We start from the raw sequence: 15756 nt of genomic DNA on the forward strand, positions 1-15756 counted from the left end.
TCATCATCAGTTCTCAGGTCCAGGTAGTTTTATTTATGAACTGGTAAGTTTTCTGTGTAATTTTCAACTGCTAAATCTATGATTAGGAACGAAACCTAAAATAGTTTTCAATTGAAGTGCAAAATATGCAGTTGTTAAAACCATCTCTTAATCTGAAAATATCGGTGCGTATGAGAGAGAATATTTTTATTGCCAAGGAAGTTCTTGATACTTTCATCATGCTGCACATTTATGTTTTGACTGGCACTGCCCTGTTGGTTCAATGACTGCAGGAATATGTCACTTATTGAAGTGATCAGAAATGAAATGTTTTCTAGATGGCATTTGTCTTTCACTGCTCAGACATGCTGTACAGTGTTGAGGCAGTGCAGTATTAAACATGTTAATATCTTAAGAACAATTAATTGGTAGTGTAAGTGAACAGATGTTTCTGTTTCATGAATGCCTTGGTGAAAGTGTTGAAATCAGCAGAGCTGTACTATTTTATGGTACCAGTAAATTTTGGTCCTTGGATTTTCAGAGCGATGTTTAAATATACCTCCTACTCTCTTATTATTTTAAGTACAATTCGTAGCTTATAGAGTTGTGTAAAATTATTATTTTTGTGTGTGTCTGTAACTACCTGACCATGTCTCCATTTTCATTCTTTCTGTCATCCTTGTTCCTTTTCAGCATCGGCGCAGTTTAAATGAGAGTGAAATGATTTCATTGCACCAATTTCTGTTAGAAGCTGATGCACTGTATCCCTCTTGCTGCTCCCTATGTCCTTCCATTCCTCAGGAACATTCGCAGTCACTTGAATCGCTCCTCAGTCATTCATGTCCCGACAGCGTGAGGCACAGGACAGGCAGGGGGAATAGGAGATCTGCTTCACTGTATATCCCCAGGGTATCCATTGTTCTTGTTATGAAGGCAACAGCTCCAACTTACTACAGCTTTTGCTAGTGTATTAATACCTATAGAAGCATTCTGTAACTCTTAGTTGTTAAAGGCTGCCAGATCACTTGCATTAATTGCTCATAAAGTATTTCCAGTGCTTATTCATACACGTGCGTGTTTTTGGAGGACTAGTCATTCTGCAATGTTAATATGTGTAACAGCTGTTTAAATTGAAGTTAAAAATAACCCTCACGCTTTAACACTTAGTTGAGCATAGAAATCTTCATGCTGTACTATTACCACTGCTGGTGTTTGCTTCTGCAAAACGAGTTTTTTTGACTGGAAGAAATATTTGGCACACTAGCAAAGTGAATATATTAAGCTTTAACATACTTCCTAGAGAAACAAAGTAAATTTCATGAGCTTGTTCAGCATGTTTTTTGTGAAAACAGCATGACCCTCAACTATTCTGAGCATGCCTTGTACTAATAATCCAAAGGCAGCGGATCAAACATCACCGTTTTTGGATTGCATGGACCATCCCCGTGAAATATTTGTTTTATGGGTTTTTTTACTGCCAGATTAATTGTCAGACTTGAAATTTAAAAAGTTCATTGTAGACAAACAATCATATCTCCATTTTTGTAAAGATTTTTTGTACATTTTATTTTATCGTACACACAGCTTTTAGCATATATAGTATATTGACTAGGAGAGGTGAGGGGAATCAATGGAGAAGGAATGAAACTTTCTTGTAATGCTAGCACATCTCCCCAAGGTATGGTCTCCTGTTATGTTCCTGAAGTTATGGTAGAGAGTTATCCAGATGAACTGTATTCTGGAAGATGACAGACATCATTAATATCTGCTGATACCAATGCTGATGTCATTAATATGACATTGATGTTACAGTGACAGTGGCTGATGTAAAAGGAAGCAAAAGAGCTTCTGTCCAGCTTGCAAGTGAAACAAAACTTTCAAAAATTATGACAATTAACCTGGCAAACAAGGCTGTCATGATCTCATTATGATGAGCACGTTATTCCTTGATTTGGATTTATACCCATTTTAAACATTTATTTCTTCTGTTCCCCACTTTAAATATGAAATCTGTGGTTGTATTTGGTTTGAATTAAGTGGGAAGGAAGATGATGTGAACACAAAGTCCTGTGTGATTCTTTAAACAAAAAGTGTTGTCATTAATGTGACGTATGTATTTTCTCACACCAGGACACCTCCAGTAACAGAGATGACTTGCTCAGCGATTATTTTCGGAAAGCAAATGAGCCTTCAGCTACTGGGAACTTGCTGGTTCAGCCATCCAGAAAGGAGGCTGCTAAGATGCCCACTAGTCTTGTTGCTCCAACCGTGAAGATGACCATTGTCAATGAAGAAGGAAGAACAGCTAAAACTGGAAATTACTTGAAGCCAAATCTTAGACAAGTGGAACCCACTCTGGCAAACTCCCAGGGGGGGTCCCTTAAACTTCCTCACACACCACAACACCAGCCTGGCAGCGGGATGCGGCAGATGGCACAGCCTCAGCAGCCTGGAACCACAAGCAAGAGGAGCACGTCCCTGAGCAGGGCATTCAGCTTAGCCTCTGCAGACCTCCTCAGAGCCACTGGCCCAGAGACCTACAGGCAGGAGAGCACTCAGAAGTCAGCAGAGCTGCATGGGGGCAAGGATGTTGTCAGTCAGAGCACCAGGGCTTCTGTGCCAACGAGCTCCCAGGCAATCTTAAGAGAGAGGCCACAGTCTGCAAAGGTGGCAGGTTCCTTGCAAGGTGTCGATGCGCGCTGTCGGCAGCTGGACGCGAGGCGCCTTTCCCTGGCCCCACCGAAAGATGAGAGGCCACTCTCCTTCTCTCAGTTCTCTGCCTCGCCCACTGCATCCACCAGCAGTCTGAGTGCCCAGCAACCAGAGCATGTGAACCCTGGGCAGCACTACTCATCTGCATCGCACACTCTTTCAAAAGTCAAACCCAAGCCAGCCCCTCGTACTGAGGAGGTGGCCACAGGGGCCCCTGGCAGAGCTGTTTCCAGCAGCACTGAGGGAAATGCTTCCTTAGGGCATGGCCAGGGTGATGCCCTACTTACTAAGTACCAGGGCAAGCTGCAAGAAAGCAGTGCTGAAGCTGTAGAGGAGCCTGTGAGAGGAGGCAACTCCAACAGCACTCCCGGGTCTCCTGACCCCCAGGGGGATCAGCAGACAGTTTGGTATGAGTATGGCTGTGTGTAACCCACAGATGCAGCTATAGTATGTGTGTTTGCTATGGCTGTCCAGGTAACATTTATCTAGACACTGTCAGGTCTTAAAAGGCATCACCTGCATGCTACTCTGAGGGTTCTCTGGGTGCCCTTTCCTAGTTAGACAAAGTGTGATTAAGAGAAGCAAGGAGCAAAACCCCAGCCCTTTTACTGACACTGTTGTGCCTAAAAAAAGTGGAAGTCTGGCCTAATCTCACAGCAGACTTGGCACCTGATTCTCATGGGTGCTCAGCGTTCCCCACTCCAGAGAAGCTTACCAGGGTCCTCTGTCATTGCTGCACCGTGCACCCTTTTTGCCTGCATTAAAGAAAAATTTCACGGATTGTATGTGTGCTAAACCCAACCCCACCATTGATAAATAATTTAACCATTCTGGAAAGGTCATATAAAAGCCAAACTTCTCCCCCAAAACCAGAACTAAGTGCTTGGCTTAAGTAGTGTAAAGATAAAGTTGAAGAGCAAAAGTCTGTGGCTTAAGCCGTGGATCCGGTAAACTCAGTTCTTTTTGCCACAGCAACATGTTATAGAGGTATTGTGTCGACTTCAAGGGTCACTTCTCAACCTTCCCCTCTGAGACTGTATAAACACAGAGGCCAGCCTAATGACCCCATTGCCTTCACTATAGCTGCAGCTCAGTGGATCCTTGACTCTGCAAGCAGAGTGGTGCTGCCTTTTGAAACTTGTTACACCTTTTATACAAACACTGGAACTAATGCAGCCTTTCAGGGGAGGTGCCATTTCAATTGCAGGGGTGGCATCTCGTGTACAAAAGTGTCTTGTAAGTATGTATATAAGAAGCTCAAGTACTGTATAGGAATGCTGTGTAAATTGTGTTATGACATACTTGTGTGCATGACAGCCCACATCCTAAGTGGTATGTGGGATTTTGTCTCTTAGAAATCCTTGTTTATGTCTCCAAGAACTTTTCTCAGTATAGAAAGCAAAATAATTTTGTATACATGTGAAAGAAATATACTTCTAAAAATCTATTTATGTGCAAAAAGTTCCTTGTATGTTTCTGTCCAGGGTGTCATCAGCTGCTTATTGTATATATGATCAAATGTGTATCTTTAATTCCATGTTTGTAAAGCTGTTTTTCTTGCAATAGACTAAATCCTTTAAAAAATACTTGTTTTGCTGGTTCTGATTTAATTTAGTAAAAGCTAAAACTGATTCATTTGATGATGTTTTTGTTATCTAATATGTAGTGATCCCATTCTGGAAACTACAAAATTGTTTATAATAAAGCTCAAATAAAATAGATTGATGTTGTACTTTTTTTCCTTAGAAAAATAAAAAAAAACCACAAAAGTGTGATTCATAGTGCTGGATGGACATCTGTCTGCAATAGCTCTTTGTAAGACTCAGTATTGATTTGCATCTCTGTGTGGCAGAGTTGCATTCATTTTTATAATGTTGCCATGGAAAGTGCATCAGAAATCTTTTCATTTAATTGTGACCTCTTTACTGAAGACTTTAGGAAGGTTGATTATGCAAATTAAATGACTTCCAGGTCACTGTAGAATAAGACCATTAAATTTTTATGTTTCTTTGACCGCTTCAGGCAAGGCCAAACATGCTGTCAATTTTGACCAAGCTTGTATTTTGTACAGTCTTTTTTGTGCTTAACTCTCAGGATGCCTTATAAAAGTGAGAAATTATTCATTTTTCAACATAAAGAGAATGGCAAAAGGCACTTTCTGTCTTCTGTACTGTGTTAATTGTAAACCATAGTTTTGCAACAAATTTAAAATTATGTGCTATATATGGCAATTTTAGAACACGCCGAGTGATTTTGGTAAACTAAAATTCTTCTTACAGAAATTCACTCTCAAAATGGATTCTTGGCTAGACCACTAAAGGTTTAAGACTGGTATTTCTCCTTTGTTTCAGCTCCCTTTTGGAGGGCATGTGCAGGCTGGACTGCTGAGAAAGTGATCTGTGAGTTGTCGGTTACTGTAGATCTGCTTTTGCTGTAAATACCTGCCCGGTGACACACCTTAGTTGTCAGTTTACCTTCTCAGTTCTAGTGAGTTTGAATAAAAAGGCAGTAAGTACTTACATAGTACCATTCAGGTATGGGAGGATTTTAAATACAGAGGTTGTACAGTGGAACAGCTGTTGAAGCTCACAGTGCTGTGGCCCTTAGGCCTTCCTGGGAATGTTAAGGAAAGTTGGTGTAGGTGCTTGTCCTGCCATGGCAGGTGCAGTTATTTTACAGTCTACTCAGTTTGCTAATTGTTGTCAACTCTACTTTGACACACATGGTGGCTCCCAGGCTGGCGTGCTCCCACCGTGTGCTGCTCCATCAGGTGAGGAACGAGGTGGGTGGGAGAAGGCCTGCCCACAGCGAAGGTGCTGCTACGCTTTGTCTTTCTGAGGTGCCCGGAGCAGTCATTGGTAGGATAAAACATGTTTTGGTGTGCGAGAGCTCACTCAGAGGAGAAGTCAATTGTGTTTAGAGAGAGAGAATAATCAGCAAATCCTCCTGCCTTTGTGCTGGTGGAGGTGGTGTGAGGCACCAGCTTGTGTGAGGTGGCAGGAGCTGCTGGGAGAGGTTTTCCTGTGGTGGAAAGGGATGTAGCAGAGCTGCCAGACCATTTCTTGATTCCTTCCAAGAAGTGAAGGTGAAGTAGGTGTTCTAATTTGCACAGCTTTGAAGGCAGCTGTGACCCACTGTGCATGGGGAGGCAGCCGGGCTGGGCTGTGTGAAGCCACAGATCGAGCCTCCAGCTGCAGCTGTGCTCCACTGCCTGTGGGACACAAGGGAAGAGGGACCTCTGCAGAAGCCCTGGGCTTCAGCACACTGGCTTTTCCCAGTGGGAAAAGAACATGCTGACATTTCCTGACACAGAGGGAAGCTCTCTGAAGGTTGCTAAGCAGTGCTTTGAATGGTTCTGGACGCAACGCTTCAAGTAACACCGTTCAGTGATGGGAGTGCCTCAGTTTGTATATGTGGCTCATTAATTCTCTAGATTGTGTTTTCTGTTACAGGATAGATTTTTGAAGGGGATCCCATCCCAAGGAGGCAGCTAATAGGTTTCCAAGAAAGCCAAGGGGATGTGCCTTTGGCAACACCCACACCCTGCACTCTGAAGTCAGTGAAGCTGCTTGACACGAGGAAACAAATTTTGCTTAAAATTGGATGTGCTGCATGATGATGATGATGATGTTGGTTTGAAGTAAAATAGATGGCTGCTGTGGAAATGGCTTCTAGGGAGTTGGTGTGCTCTTTAGTGAGCACACCAACTCCTTACCAAAAAATCCTATCCTTTACAGAGGCACCATGTCATGGAAACCTTTTTCCTGTTACATATTCCTCAGCTGTTCCTCAAACCTGGGACTTGATTGTGAAGTGAACAAACGTTTTCTGATTCCAGTTAATTGAGAAGAATTTAAAAATAGAATTTACTTTTTCTGTAATGAGGGAAGTTCTAAGTGCTAAGGATGTTGTAAAAATAGCTACTGCTTAGCTTAGAAAAATGGTGCATTAGGAAGCAGCATGTGGTTGGAAATTATTTCTGATTGTCCAGATGTTTGGAAGCATGTTATTTCAGCCACAGGTAAATGACTTAAATACAGAATATGGCATAAATCCTCCAGAAATCATTAGTTCATGGGAAAGGATTACAAACTGGACGTTGAACTGATGTGAAGTTATCAACACAATTTCATTTTTTTTTCTCATTAAACATGAACCCAGCTGTCCTGAGAGCATTTGAATTCTGGTTTTTCATTTTTAGATGAAAGGGGAGTGGGGGGTGGAATCAATAATAAATTTCACCAAAAAACTTTATCCTAAAAATTGCTTCTCTACCCACCAGAATAATAGAATATCAGTTCCTAGCAGCACTGGAGATGTTCAAGGCAAGGTGGAAAACTTGGGAATGTTTTTACAAATTGCCAGTACCAGGCAGAACCAACCTGACCTAACAGTGCAGAGTGAAATAGTTCAGTTACTGAAAATAACAAGTTATCATTATGAAGGGTTGCTATACTTGAAAATTAGGCTGGGATGTGAAGGTCCTACTTGAAAGTTGGTACTAGAGGCTGCCACAAGAGCTAAGAGAGAATGGAGTCAGCTGGAAAGGGGTGAAAAAATTTATGCTTTAAGAGAATACTGACAGGAGTTTTAAGTGACTGTGAGAAGCTATGGCAAGTTTTGCAAAATTAAATGGTGTTCTTCCAGTCAGAAGGATTTTTTCAAAAGTATGAAGAGAACAGTAGAAAACAGAGAACTGCTATTCAAAAGCTTCTCAAATGGGAAAGTCCTTAAAAGGCTAACCCCTGTCCTAAAGACTGAAATGTAAGGTGATGAAGTGTGACAGAAAGTTGAGGTTTGTTCAGATTTGGAGAATTGTGAAGAATCCCATTAAAGAGTAACATGGATGAGTGGGGAACCCAGTGGGAGACTACTTGTGCTTACCCCGGCTGAAACATGGAAGAGACACTTTATTTATTGACTGTTGGGGGCTTTAGGATATAGTGGTAGGGAGGCAAAATTGGAATTTTACTGACAACGGGACAATGAAAATGTTATTCCACAGAAACTAGGAACGTAAAACATGTCCAAAACAAACCACAGAATGCCATGGAAACTAATGTCAGCTCATCATTCCCAGCTCTAGTTAAAATACTTGCACATTTTTAACTAAAGAATATCATAACTGAGGATTATGTAGCTCTGATGGTGAGACTGTGCCAAAATACAGACTGTGTGTTGCATACCAGAATGAGGAAGAGCCATGGATCTGAGCACTGGCACTAGCCTGTGAAAAGCTGCGTTGCACAAAGGGAAAGCAAAAGGAGCCCAGCTCCCTCCTCTCATAGTGACACCCTATGGCATGGTCTGAAAGTCGTGCTAAAGGAAAGAATGCTTGGGAAGGGAAAAATGAAGCTGTTGGTGAGATTCATTGCACCAGGCTCTTAGGAAATCAAGTAGATTAATATAATATCATAGTGTTATTATGGCTTTGATTTATGATACGAGACAGTTTATGGGAGAGTTAAACAGCCTCTGCTTTAAGAAAACGTTATTAAGTAAAATATAAGAGCCTACCCCTTTCTCTCCAACATCAGGTGCTGGCTGCCTTTGGATTCAGGATGGAGCTGGGCTACTACACTTTGAACAGTGAGCACCTTCTCCATGTAAAAATCCCTGAAATTTGCAAGTTAAAGATCACATCACTTTTCCAGTAGTTGCCTGCTCTGGAAGTCTGAGATACATTACTGGCAAGTAAAGCACAGTTTGCATTTGGGAACACACTGCTAAGGAAGAACATGAAAGTTTGAGAAGGATATTCGAGTTGGAGAAGCACAGCTTCCCAGTGGCCTGCTGAGGCATTTCTAGAGACTTGCATTGGAGAAAAGAGGGAGTTTTCTGCAAGAAGTGGGAAAGTATGTCTTGAGGAACTAAACCATTTGAGCATTTCATAGTGCTACCACTCTGATTGTTTTACCATTCAGCAGGGTATTTTGGAGGTTATGGCATATGGAAGTCTGTTCCCTTGCTGTTTTAAATATCTCTGACCAAAATTATCCCATTCTTGTTAAACCCATGAAAAATCCTTTGCAAGAGGATTTTTTTCTCTAGTTACCTAAAACTTGCATGTGTGTGCACTGGGCCCATAAAATACCTAATCCACAGATGTGTGTGTTTTAAGAGCTGCTGGTTACCTTCTACAGAGATGGAAAGCTCCCAATGAGTTTGAGAGTGCTCCTGTAGGACCCTTGTGGCTGTTTGTAAGTGAAAGTAGAAAAAATTATGCAAATCAGGGAAATGTCTGTGAAGGGAAAATCTTGAGAATTTTTTTTACAGTAGCAATCCTCTGAACAAGGATTGCTTGCTCATAGCAGTGCAAAAGCCTGTCAGAGTTCAAAGAGCAATCTGGATGATGCTCTTCATCGTATGGTTGAGTGTTGGGTAGTCTTTCAACTGGACTTAATAATCTTTATGGGTCTCTTCCAACCCAACATACTCTGTGATTCTGTGAAAAGGCAGATGGAGAAAACAGGCAGGCACAAACTGTAGGGGATAGACCTTCAATTACCTCAGCCTCTTGAGTTTGCTTACAGCTTATTTGATCTGTAAGTAAATGATACAAAGGGGTAGAATGCTTTAGAAGGCTGTATTAACAGTGTTGTGTAAGCAGGACTGTACAGCCTATGTACTCCATTTCCATCATACCTCCCAGCTATCTGATAAAGTCATTCATTCTCAATGTAGACTAGTTTTGGATCAGTTAGGTCACCTTTCTGTTCAACCCAGAGTGTTACCTTTAACTGTTTCCTACCCCCGAGTTCACTTTTTTTTACCTTGTTTCCCTCAAGATCTAGTTGCAGCTTATTCTTTCCATGCCTGCTTCCATCACTAAAGATCACTATCAGCCAGCTTTCACATTTTCGCCATTTTTCCTTCCTGTTGTCATGTCTGTATACAACTCTCCCCTTGCCTAAGTATCTCTTACACAGTCCCATCTTCACGTCTTGAGGTCAGTTTGTAGTCCTGATCTCAGTATCTGTTCTCAGTGCTTTCTGATGCTTCCTTAGCTCCTCATCTGCTGTTGTCTCAAATGTTCCCCACACTGCCTTGCTTTATCCTTCTTCAATCTGCTCAAACATTTTGCCCAAATACACAGTGCAATCAGTCCAAGGGGCCTTTCTTCCCTCTCATCCCTCCATAGTGACCTTGCAGTCACTGTCTTCTCATTGTGCCTCTTCCCCACATCCTCCTTTAGCTCATTTGTACTGCTCCATTTTGCTCTTTGTGTTTGTGACAAATGATGACTAAGCCTTGAGGTAGCAGATACACCACTAGAGCCAGTCTTTTTTTCAGATCTCAAAATCTTATTGAGATGTCCTTCAAACATTTCTTCATTACAATAAATACAGAATTCTACAATCTGTGCAGAGTTTTAATGCAAGATCTTATAATAATTTCTAAGCTTGTTTGTTACACATTTGAGGACCAGCAGATAGCTTTGATGGTTAAAGCTTTGTGAAAATTAGCTAGCACTTAAAAATACTAACAGGATGATAGATGCATTTAAGAAGGTCCATATCACTTTTTTGCATAGTGGGGCAATATTGTTTCTATTTAGTCTTCAGTATTTGTAACAGTAGGAATTTTCACATCGTTTTCATTGTTTTAAAATTTCCTTCCTTGCTTATTTTGGCTTCTTTAATTGAAAAAAAGCTTGGAATTCCTGAAGCCCAGTTCCACTACCCACATTTAGCTCCCATGAACAAAGATTCTTTTCCTTGTTTATTTAACCAACCATATCGATGGCAACAGAGTCCCATTTGGCAGTTTCTGACTTCCCCTCAGCCTCCCAACCTATCCTATATGAACAAGTGGTTGTTCTCTTCTTATGTAATCAGGCAAATGAATGAAAACAGATACCAATAATACTTTATTGTATCAAATTTCATCCACATGAAGTTTTGTAACTAAAATCAGAAGAAATGTTACCTTCACATGTTAAACTCTAACAGGTTATATCTGTTTAACACTGTTAATCTGGAAAAGGAGAGTATACTTAGAAGGGAATATAAAACTGAAAGTGAGAAGGAAAGCAAAAAGTGAACTCAGTGACCCCTGTCTATTGTTTTTAGCACAATGTCTTTGCAGCAATGTTTTATGGCTAACATCATTATCTGAAGAACTATGTACAGCCATACTTTGACTGTCTACTGCAGCTACTGAAGATCAGGGACTGTTTTATCCTTGAAGTATTGGTTCAAGGGCATTTAGGCCCCATCATCCTCACTGCATTGGGGTACTGGTATATGGGCCACCTCATGGCTACAGTTCTTCTCAAACTGAAATTCCCAGATCCATGCTAATAGGGGGAAGAGCAGCAGCACAGGAGTTCAAGTCCATGTGGCTATCCTTCCTGAAGAACTCCACTTACCTCTGACCAACCTTCTTTTCCATAGCTGAAAGAAAGTTCATGCATACATTTGCAGTGGGTCCAGCTGGTTACTTCCAACACATCCACAATCATCCATGGGTCCTGCACACAACCAGTAGTTGCAAGGCCACACATCAAAGCCAGTGTCTCTTTAGTGGCATAATAGTTGGGGAAAAAATTAATTCAGTCTTTTCTGTAGATAGCAAGAACAGAGATATTCTAGCCTGGACTCTGGAGTAGCTGTGATGACTACAATAATTCCACTGCCTTTGCCTCCTAGATTTTTGACAAAACTTTTTATACGTTCTGATAGTCTTTGCATAGAAACTTCTACATTCTCAACTTCCTTTGCGTCTGTGTATTTGTATTGTTCAGTATTGTGAACAGAAACAGGCAGAGCTCCAGCACAGATGTGTAAGGTTCATATCACTTCATTCTTTGCTCTTACTGTAAGAGGGAGGCCTTTCTCCCTTTATAGGCAAAGGGAAGAACCAGCTACCTGCAGCTGTACTACAGGGCACTCTAGGATAAGCCAACTGCCCCTCTACAAGGCCTTAATCCTCTGCAGATGATGCCTGCTAATCCACATGTATTGGTAGGGCTCCAAGTTTACCTCCAAGAAGCCCATTTCTAGTGTGCAAAATGAAGTTCTCTGTGTTGGATGTTGGCAGTCTAGGTGCAAAAATTGTTAAATTATACTTTCAGTGTAAATGAAACATGTTCCCTTCCTCAGGAAGAAACCAGAGAAGCATATGCTATCTAGCAAAAAACACCTAACAACCCTGTGGGGATGGCTTGCTCTCCCTGTCTAGATTATTGACCCCTCACTGCCCTTCCATGTTCCTACCTCTGCTGAGGTGGGCAGAAGTAGGAAATGTTGAGTGCTTTTGGATTTTCATTTTGAAGGAGCTTGGAGAACACCAGCATGGCAAGGACAGAGAGAATTCCCTGCTGGTCATACATTCCTGTGACAAGCTGAGATGATCTCAGTCTGTATTAACATGCTGAGCTTTAATTTGTGGCAGAAGATGCCCAGTTTTCCTGAGTTCCCAAAGGTGTTGCCAGTCTTTTTTCACCTTGCAGAAAGTAGCTGCTGAAGGTGCCAATTGAGAGCCAGTTTGGTAACCTCTGAGCCAGGAGAGAATTTATACCTGATGAAGGATGGTCTCACAAGGAGGATCTCTGGAAAGGGATAAGGTAGGTTGAATTATGAAAGCGTAAGTACCCCAAGCTAAATTACCTGGCCTCAGATTGCATTTCTAGCCCTGCAGTGCCTGGCTGCAGAGCTGTGCTGGCCAGTGTGAGAGAGAGCTGAGGGACTAACTCACAAAGTCAGCTGAAAGGTGCAGCTCACTGTGAGTGGAGGCTGTGAAAGGGGTCCCCTTCATGTCCTGACTCCGTCTCCTCCTCTGTGGGGCATGGTGGTGAATGGGATAAAAGTCTGGTCATATGTGTTACGAAGAAATTAAAGGTTTTAAAATAACTAAGGATTGGGTACATCTTCAAGCAGTCACCATTTGAAGGATGAAAGCTCCCAAATAGCCAGTGTCACATGCGAGAGACCTCAGGAGGATAATCAAGGGCCACCTCACATATTGTCATGGTGTCAGCAGCAGCTCTTCAGGGCTGGTGCTTTGCATCAATGCTGGCTTTCCCATGCTCCTGGCAGTGCCCTGACAGACATGGTGCTCTGCTTAGTGAGCACTTTGTCTCCTTTCTTTCTTGGGGATACAAGCTTGGTGCTTTTCTATTGAAACATAGAGCTGAGCTGTGTTGAATCTGGAGGAGTGGGAATCCTGCAGGCTTTGAAGAGAACCTGGGAAATCCCATGAACTCAGGCACCAAGAGGGAGGAGACTGTATCTAACCTGATAGCTGCCAGCACAGTGGCAAGAGCAGAAAACCTGGCATTTCTTCTGGAAGTGGAAAGGTGGCCTGGGTGATTGAGCTTATTTGTGAGATGTATGTTAGGCAATAGCATTTTTCACTGGCAACCCTTGAAGCCAAGCTCACCACTTGGGGCACATTCTGGGCATAAATTCTAGGACATTGGTCCATGCATCCTCCCAAAGCACCTAGAGTGCAGATCTGAGGGCTGCTCATGTGCTCTGCAACAACCTGTTGCCCTTCTAACCCGTGGAAAAGGTTAATAACACATGGTGCCATGCAGACTGGGACAACAGCAGAAGCAAGGGAAAATAGTAGGAGAAGAGCTAGATAAAGCAAGATGCCTGGCTGCAGTGAAACCTTTGAAGCAAGTGAAGCTTTGTGTTGCATGGCAACCCCTCGAGGCAGTGTAAGAGCTGGCCCAGTAGGGGCTCTAGGGTGGTACCAGGAAGAGCAGTAGCAAGTCCTTGTTTCTCAGCTACACAAAATGGGAATGTCTGTGTGGCTTGTCACTGCAAAAGAGAGAAGTTATTTATTTTACTCCTTTCCTCATCAAAATGGGTACTTGAAAGGATTTAAACGAAACTTCATAGGAAAGTTGACCCTCATAAGCAAAGGATGGATCAATTAATTGGAATCAAACAAAGCCAGCACTGCCAGAAAGGGCCTCCACTGGAATACACTTAGAGAGGGATGCTGATGACTGGAAATGAGACCAATATGAGTGAACAGAGGTCTGGAAAATGTGGTCTACGAAGAACACTGGAAAGTGGGGTTGCTTAGTCTACAAAATACTAAGAGGAACAGCATGATTAATCCTCAGACATTTAAATGATATTGAGAATTGTAGCAATAGACTGGTTTTCATGTATATTCACAGAAGGACATGAAAAAGATGAATGAATTGGAAACATAGAAGATAAATATTTTTGTATTAGTGCAAGCTTTTTAAGAACAGCCCTAGGCAGGGGATGGAGACATTGCCAGAGGAGAGGCAGAATCTTCCCTAAAGGCTGTTTAAGAGAAGCTAAAACTCTGGAGGAGGTAGTTTAGCTTTCCTCAATGAGTAAACTAAGGAGATGGTCTAAATGACCTCCTTCCTGCTGCATTTGTGTGGCGTCTGTGACATTTATAACATCGGTTTAGCTCCATTTTTTTTGAAGCTTGCTGCTTCTGGTTTTGACACATGCAAGCCAGGAGCAATTCAATTCAATGGAGTTACTTAATCATCACAAGCATTAAAATGATTTGACCAAAGTGAGCAAAAAGCTAGAACTGCCATTTGCACCGAGTAATAGCTATTTGTCAGTTTTAATAACTACTGTATAATTCATGGAGATAAAAGGCTACCAAAAAAAAGTTATTTCTTTTCATTTTCAGAGTTTTAAATATGGTCCAGTATACAACTGCTGAGTGTGTGTGTGATAGAGGTGGCAACAGATCGTTCTGCCCCCTTGGAAGTGATGAGGGCAGGTGGCCCACGCCACCAAATCCCTTTATTTTAGTTACCTGCTTTACAGCATCTGCATGCTTAGATAAGCAAAATAGAATGGATATAAAACCAGGGATTTTCTGCAGTTTATTTTGTTCTGTAATTTTCTGAGAGGAGGTTTGTTGACCTGATGGTACTTGCAAGACCTGATTTACCAGATGGACCTATGTTGTATCTGATGACCAAGGCTCTACTTTCTCAGTATTCCGGCCACCTGTATCCAGCATCTGTCTAACACATCTTTGAGCATGTTCATCATGACAAGACAATTGAAACAAAGGTGGAAATTAGGAAAGAGATACTGCCCACGATGTCAGTTCCACCAGTACCTCTGCTTTCCCCAGCACCCAAAGGGTAATCACTGGCTGTGGATCTTCTCAGGGGTTGTTCCCAATCTGCAGCCTGGACTCTGCAGCAGGTGAAAAGCTTTCCCTGCAGCCACCAATGAGAACTGGACACCACAGTGATCTCTGCCCCTGGTAGGTTCTTGGGGAAGGTAAGTGGTCCAACATAATGCCCTGTTGCTTTTTACTGCAGAGTAGCACAGATACTACTACTAAGGAAGTAATTGCACTTCATTTTTTTAATATTATCTTTTATAAAATCTATAATAAAAGAGTTGCAATACCCAAGGGTACATAACCATAGATTAAAAGGCACTGGAACAAATGTTTTACTTCACTTCCTGAAAGATCACAGTCTGTTTGATTTTCTTAATATCTGTATTCTTATGTATGTATATAAAAATACATATAAAAATAAATAATAAACACTAAATGAGTACAAAATAAAAAATTTAAAACCACAAACAAAAAAACAACAACAAAAAACAAATCAGAGGAGGGAGCTGTGGTCCTGATAAATTTGACACCAACCATTCATATTCCCTAATACTGCACAGGGTGTCCTCTGGCTGTGCTCCCAGGATCCTGTGCCTTGCCTGTTCAGCTAGGTGTGCTGTCTGCCTCTCTGACATCCTCAAAACAGCGTGGTGAGCCTGCAAAGGACTGTTCCGTGCTTGTTGCAGCCTTTTCTGGCCATGTTCAAGAATTCCCTATTTTTTCTGGTGCATCCCTCCTCAGAAACTCAGAGGGGTTCCTTAACCCTGTGGAAAATTTTAGACCTTGGATCTGCCAGAGGCCCTGGCAGAGGAAGGGCTCTGCCATCTAGTAGCCTGTCATACCTGAAGAACCCTTTGACTGTGTTCGGAATGTAGAATTATTTTTGATCCTGGTTCTGATGTTAGCCATGGGTATTGCTGGAATATTTCCAAGTTTTGTAAACGCTCTTGTATCCTCTCCCTGGTTTTATTTGTT

At 41.9% G+C, this 15756-nt stretch overlaps 1 protein-coding gene and 1 long non-coding RNA gene across 4 annotated transcripts in view; both read left to right on the top strand.

Moving 5' to 3' along the window:
• The window catches only part of CCDC88C (coiled-coil domain containing 88C), a 98416-nt gene extending 94004 nt beyond the window's left edge, over positions 1–4412 (top strand). Inside the window, exons 30-31 of one of the 3 annotated variants that reach the window (XM_027637858.1) lie at positions 673–888; positions 2110–4412. In XM_027637858.1, coding sequence (XP_027493659.1) covers positions 673–888; positions 2110–3120 — 1227 coding nt within the window. In that variant the 3' untranslated portion in view covers positions 3121–4412. The remainder of the gene's footprint in view (positions 1–672; positions 889–2109) is intronic. The other 2 variants (XM_027637859.1, XM_027637860.1) reach the window with 2 other exon arrangements.
• An 823-nt stretch (positions 4413–5235) lies between these two features.
• On the top strand, positions 5236–14924 carry LOC113944820. The gene is made up of 3 exons (XR_003526828.1): positions 5236–5473; positions 12146–12259; positions 14822–14924. It is a non-coding gene; the product is annotated as an uncharacterized LOC113944820 (long non-coding RNA).
• Positions 14925–15756: the final 832 nt, after the last annotated feature.

Source organism: Corapipo altera, unplaced genomic scaffold, assembly GCF_003945725.1.
Source record: "Corapipo altera isolate COAL_440 unplaced genomic scaffold, ASM394572v1 23, whole genome shotgun sequence".
NCBI classification, from domain to species: domain Eukaryota; kingdom Metazoa; phylum Chordata; class Aves; order Passeriformes; family Pipridae; genus Corapipo; species Corapipo altera.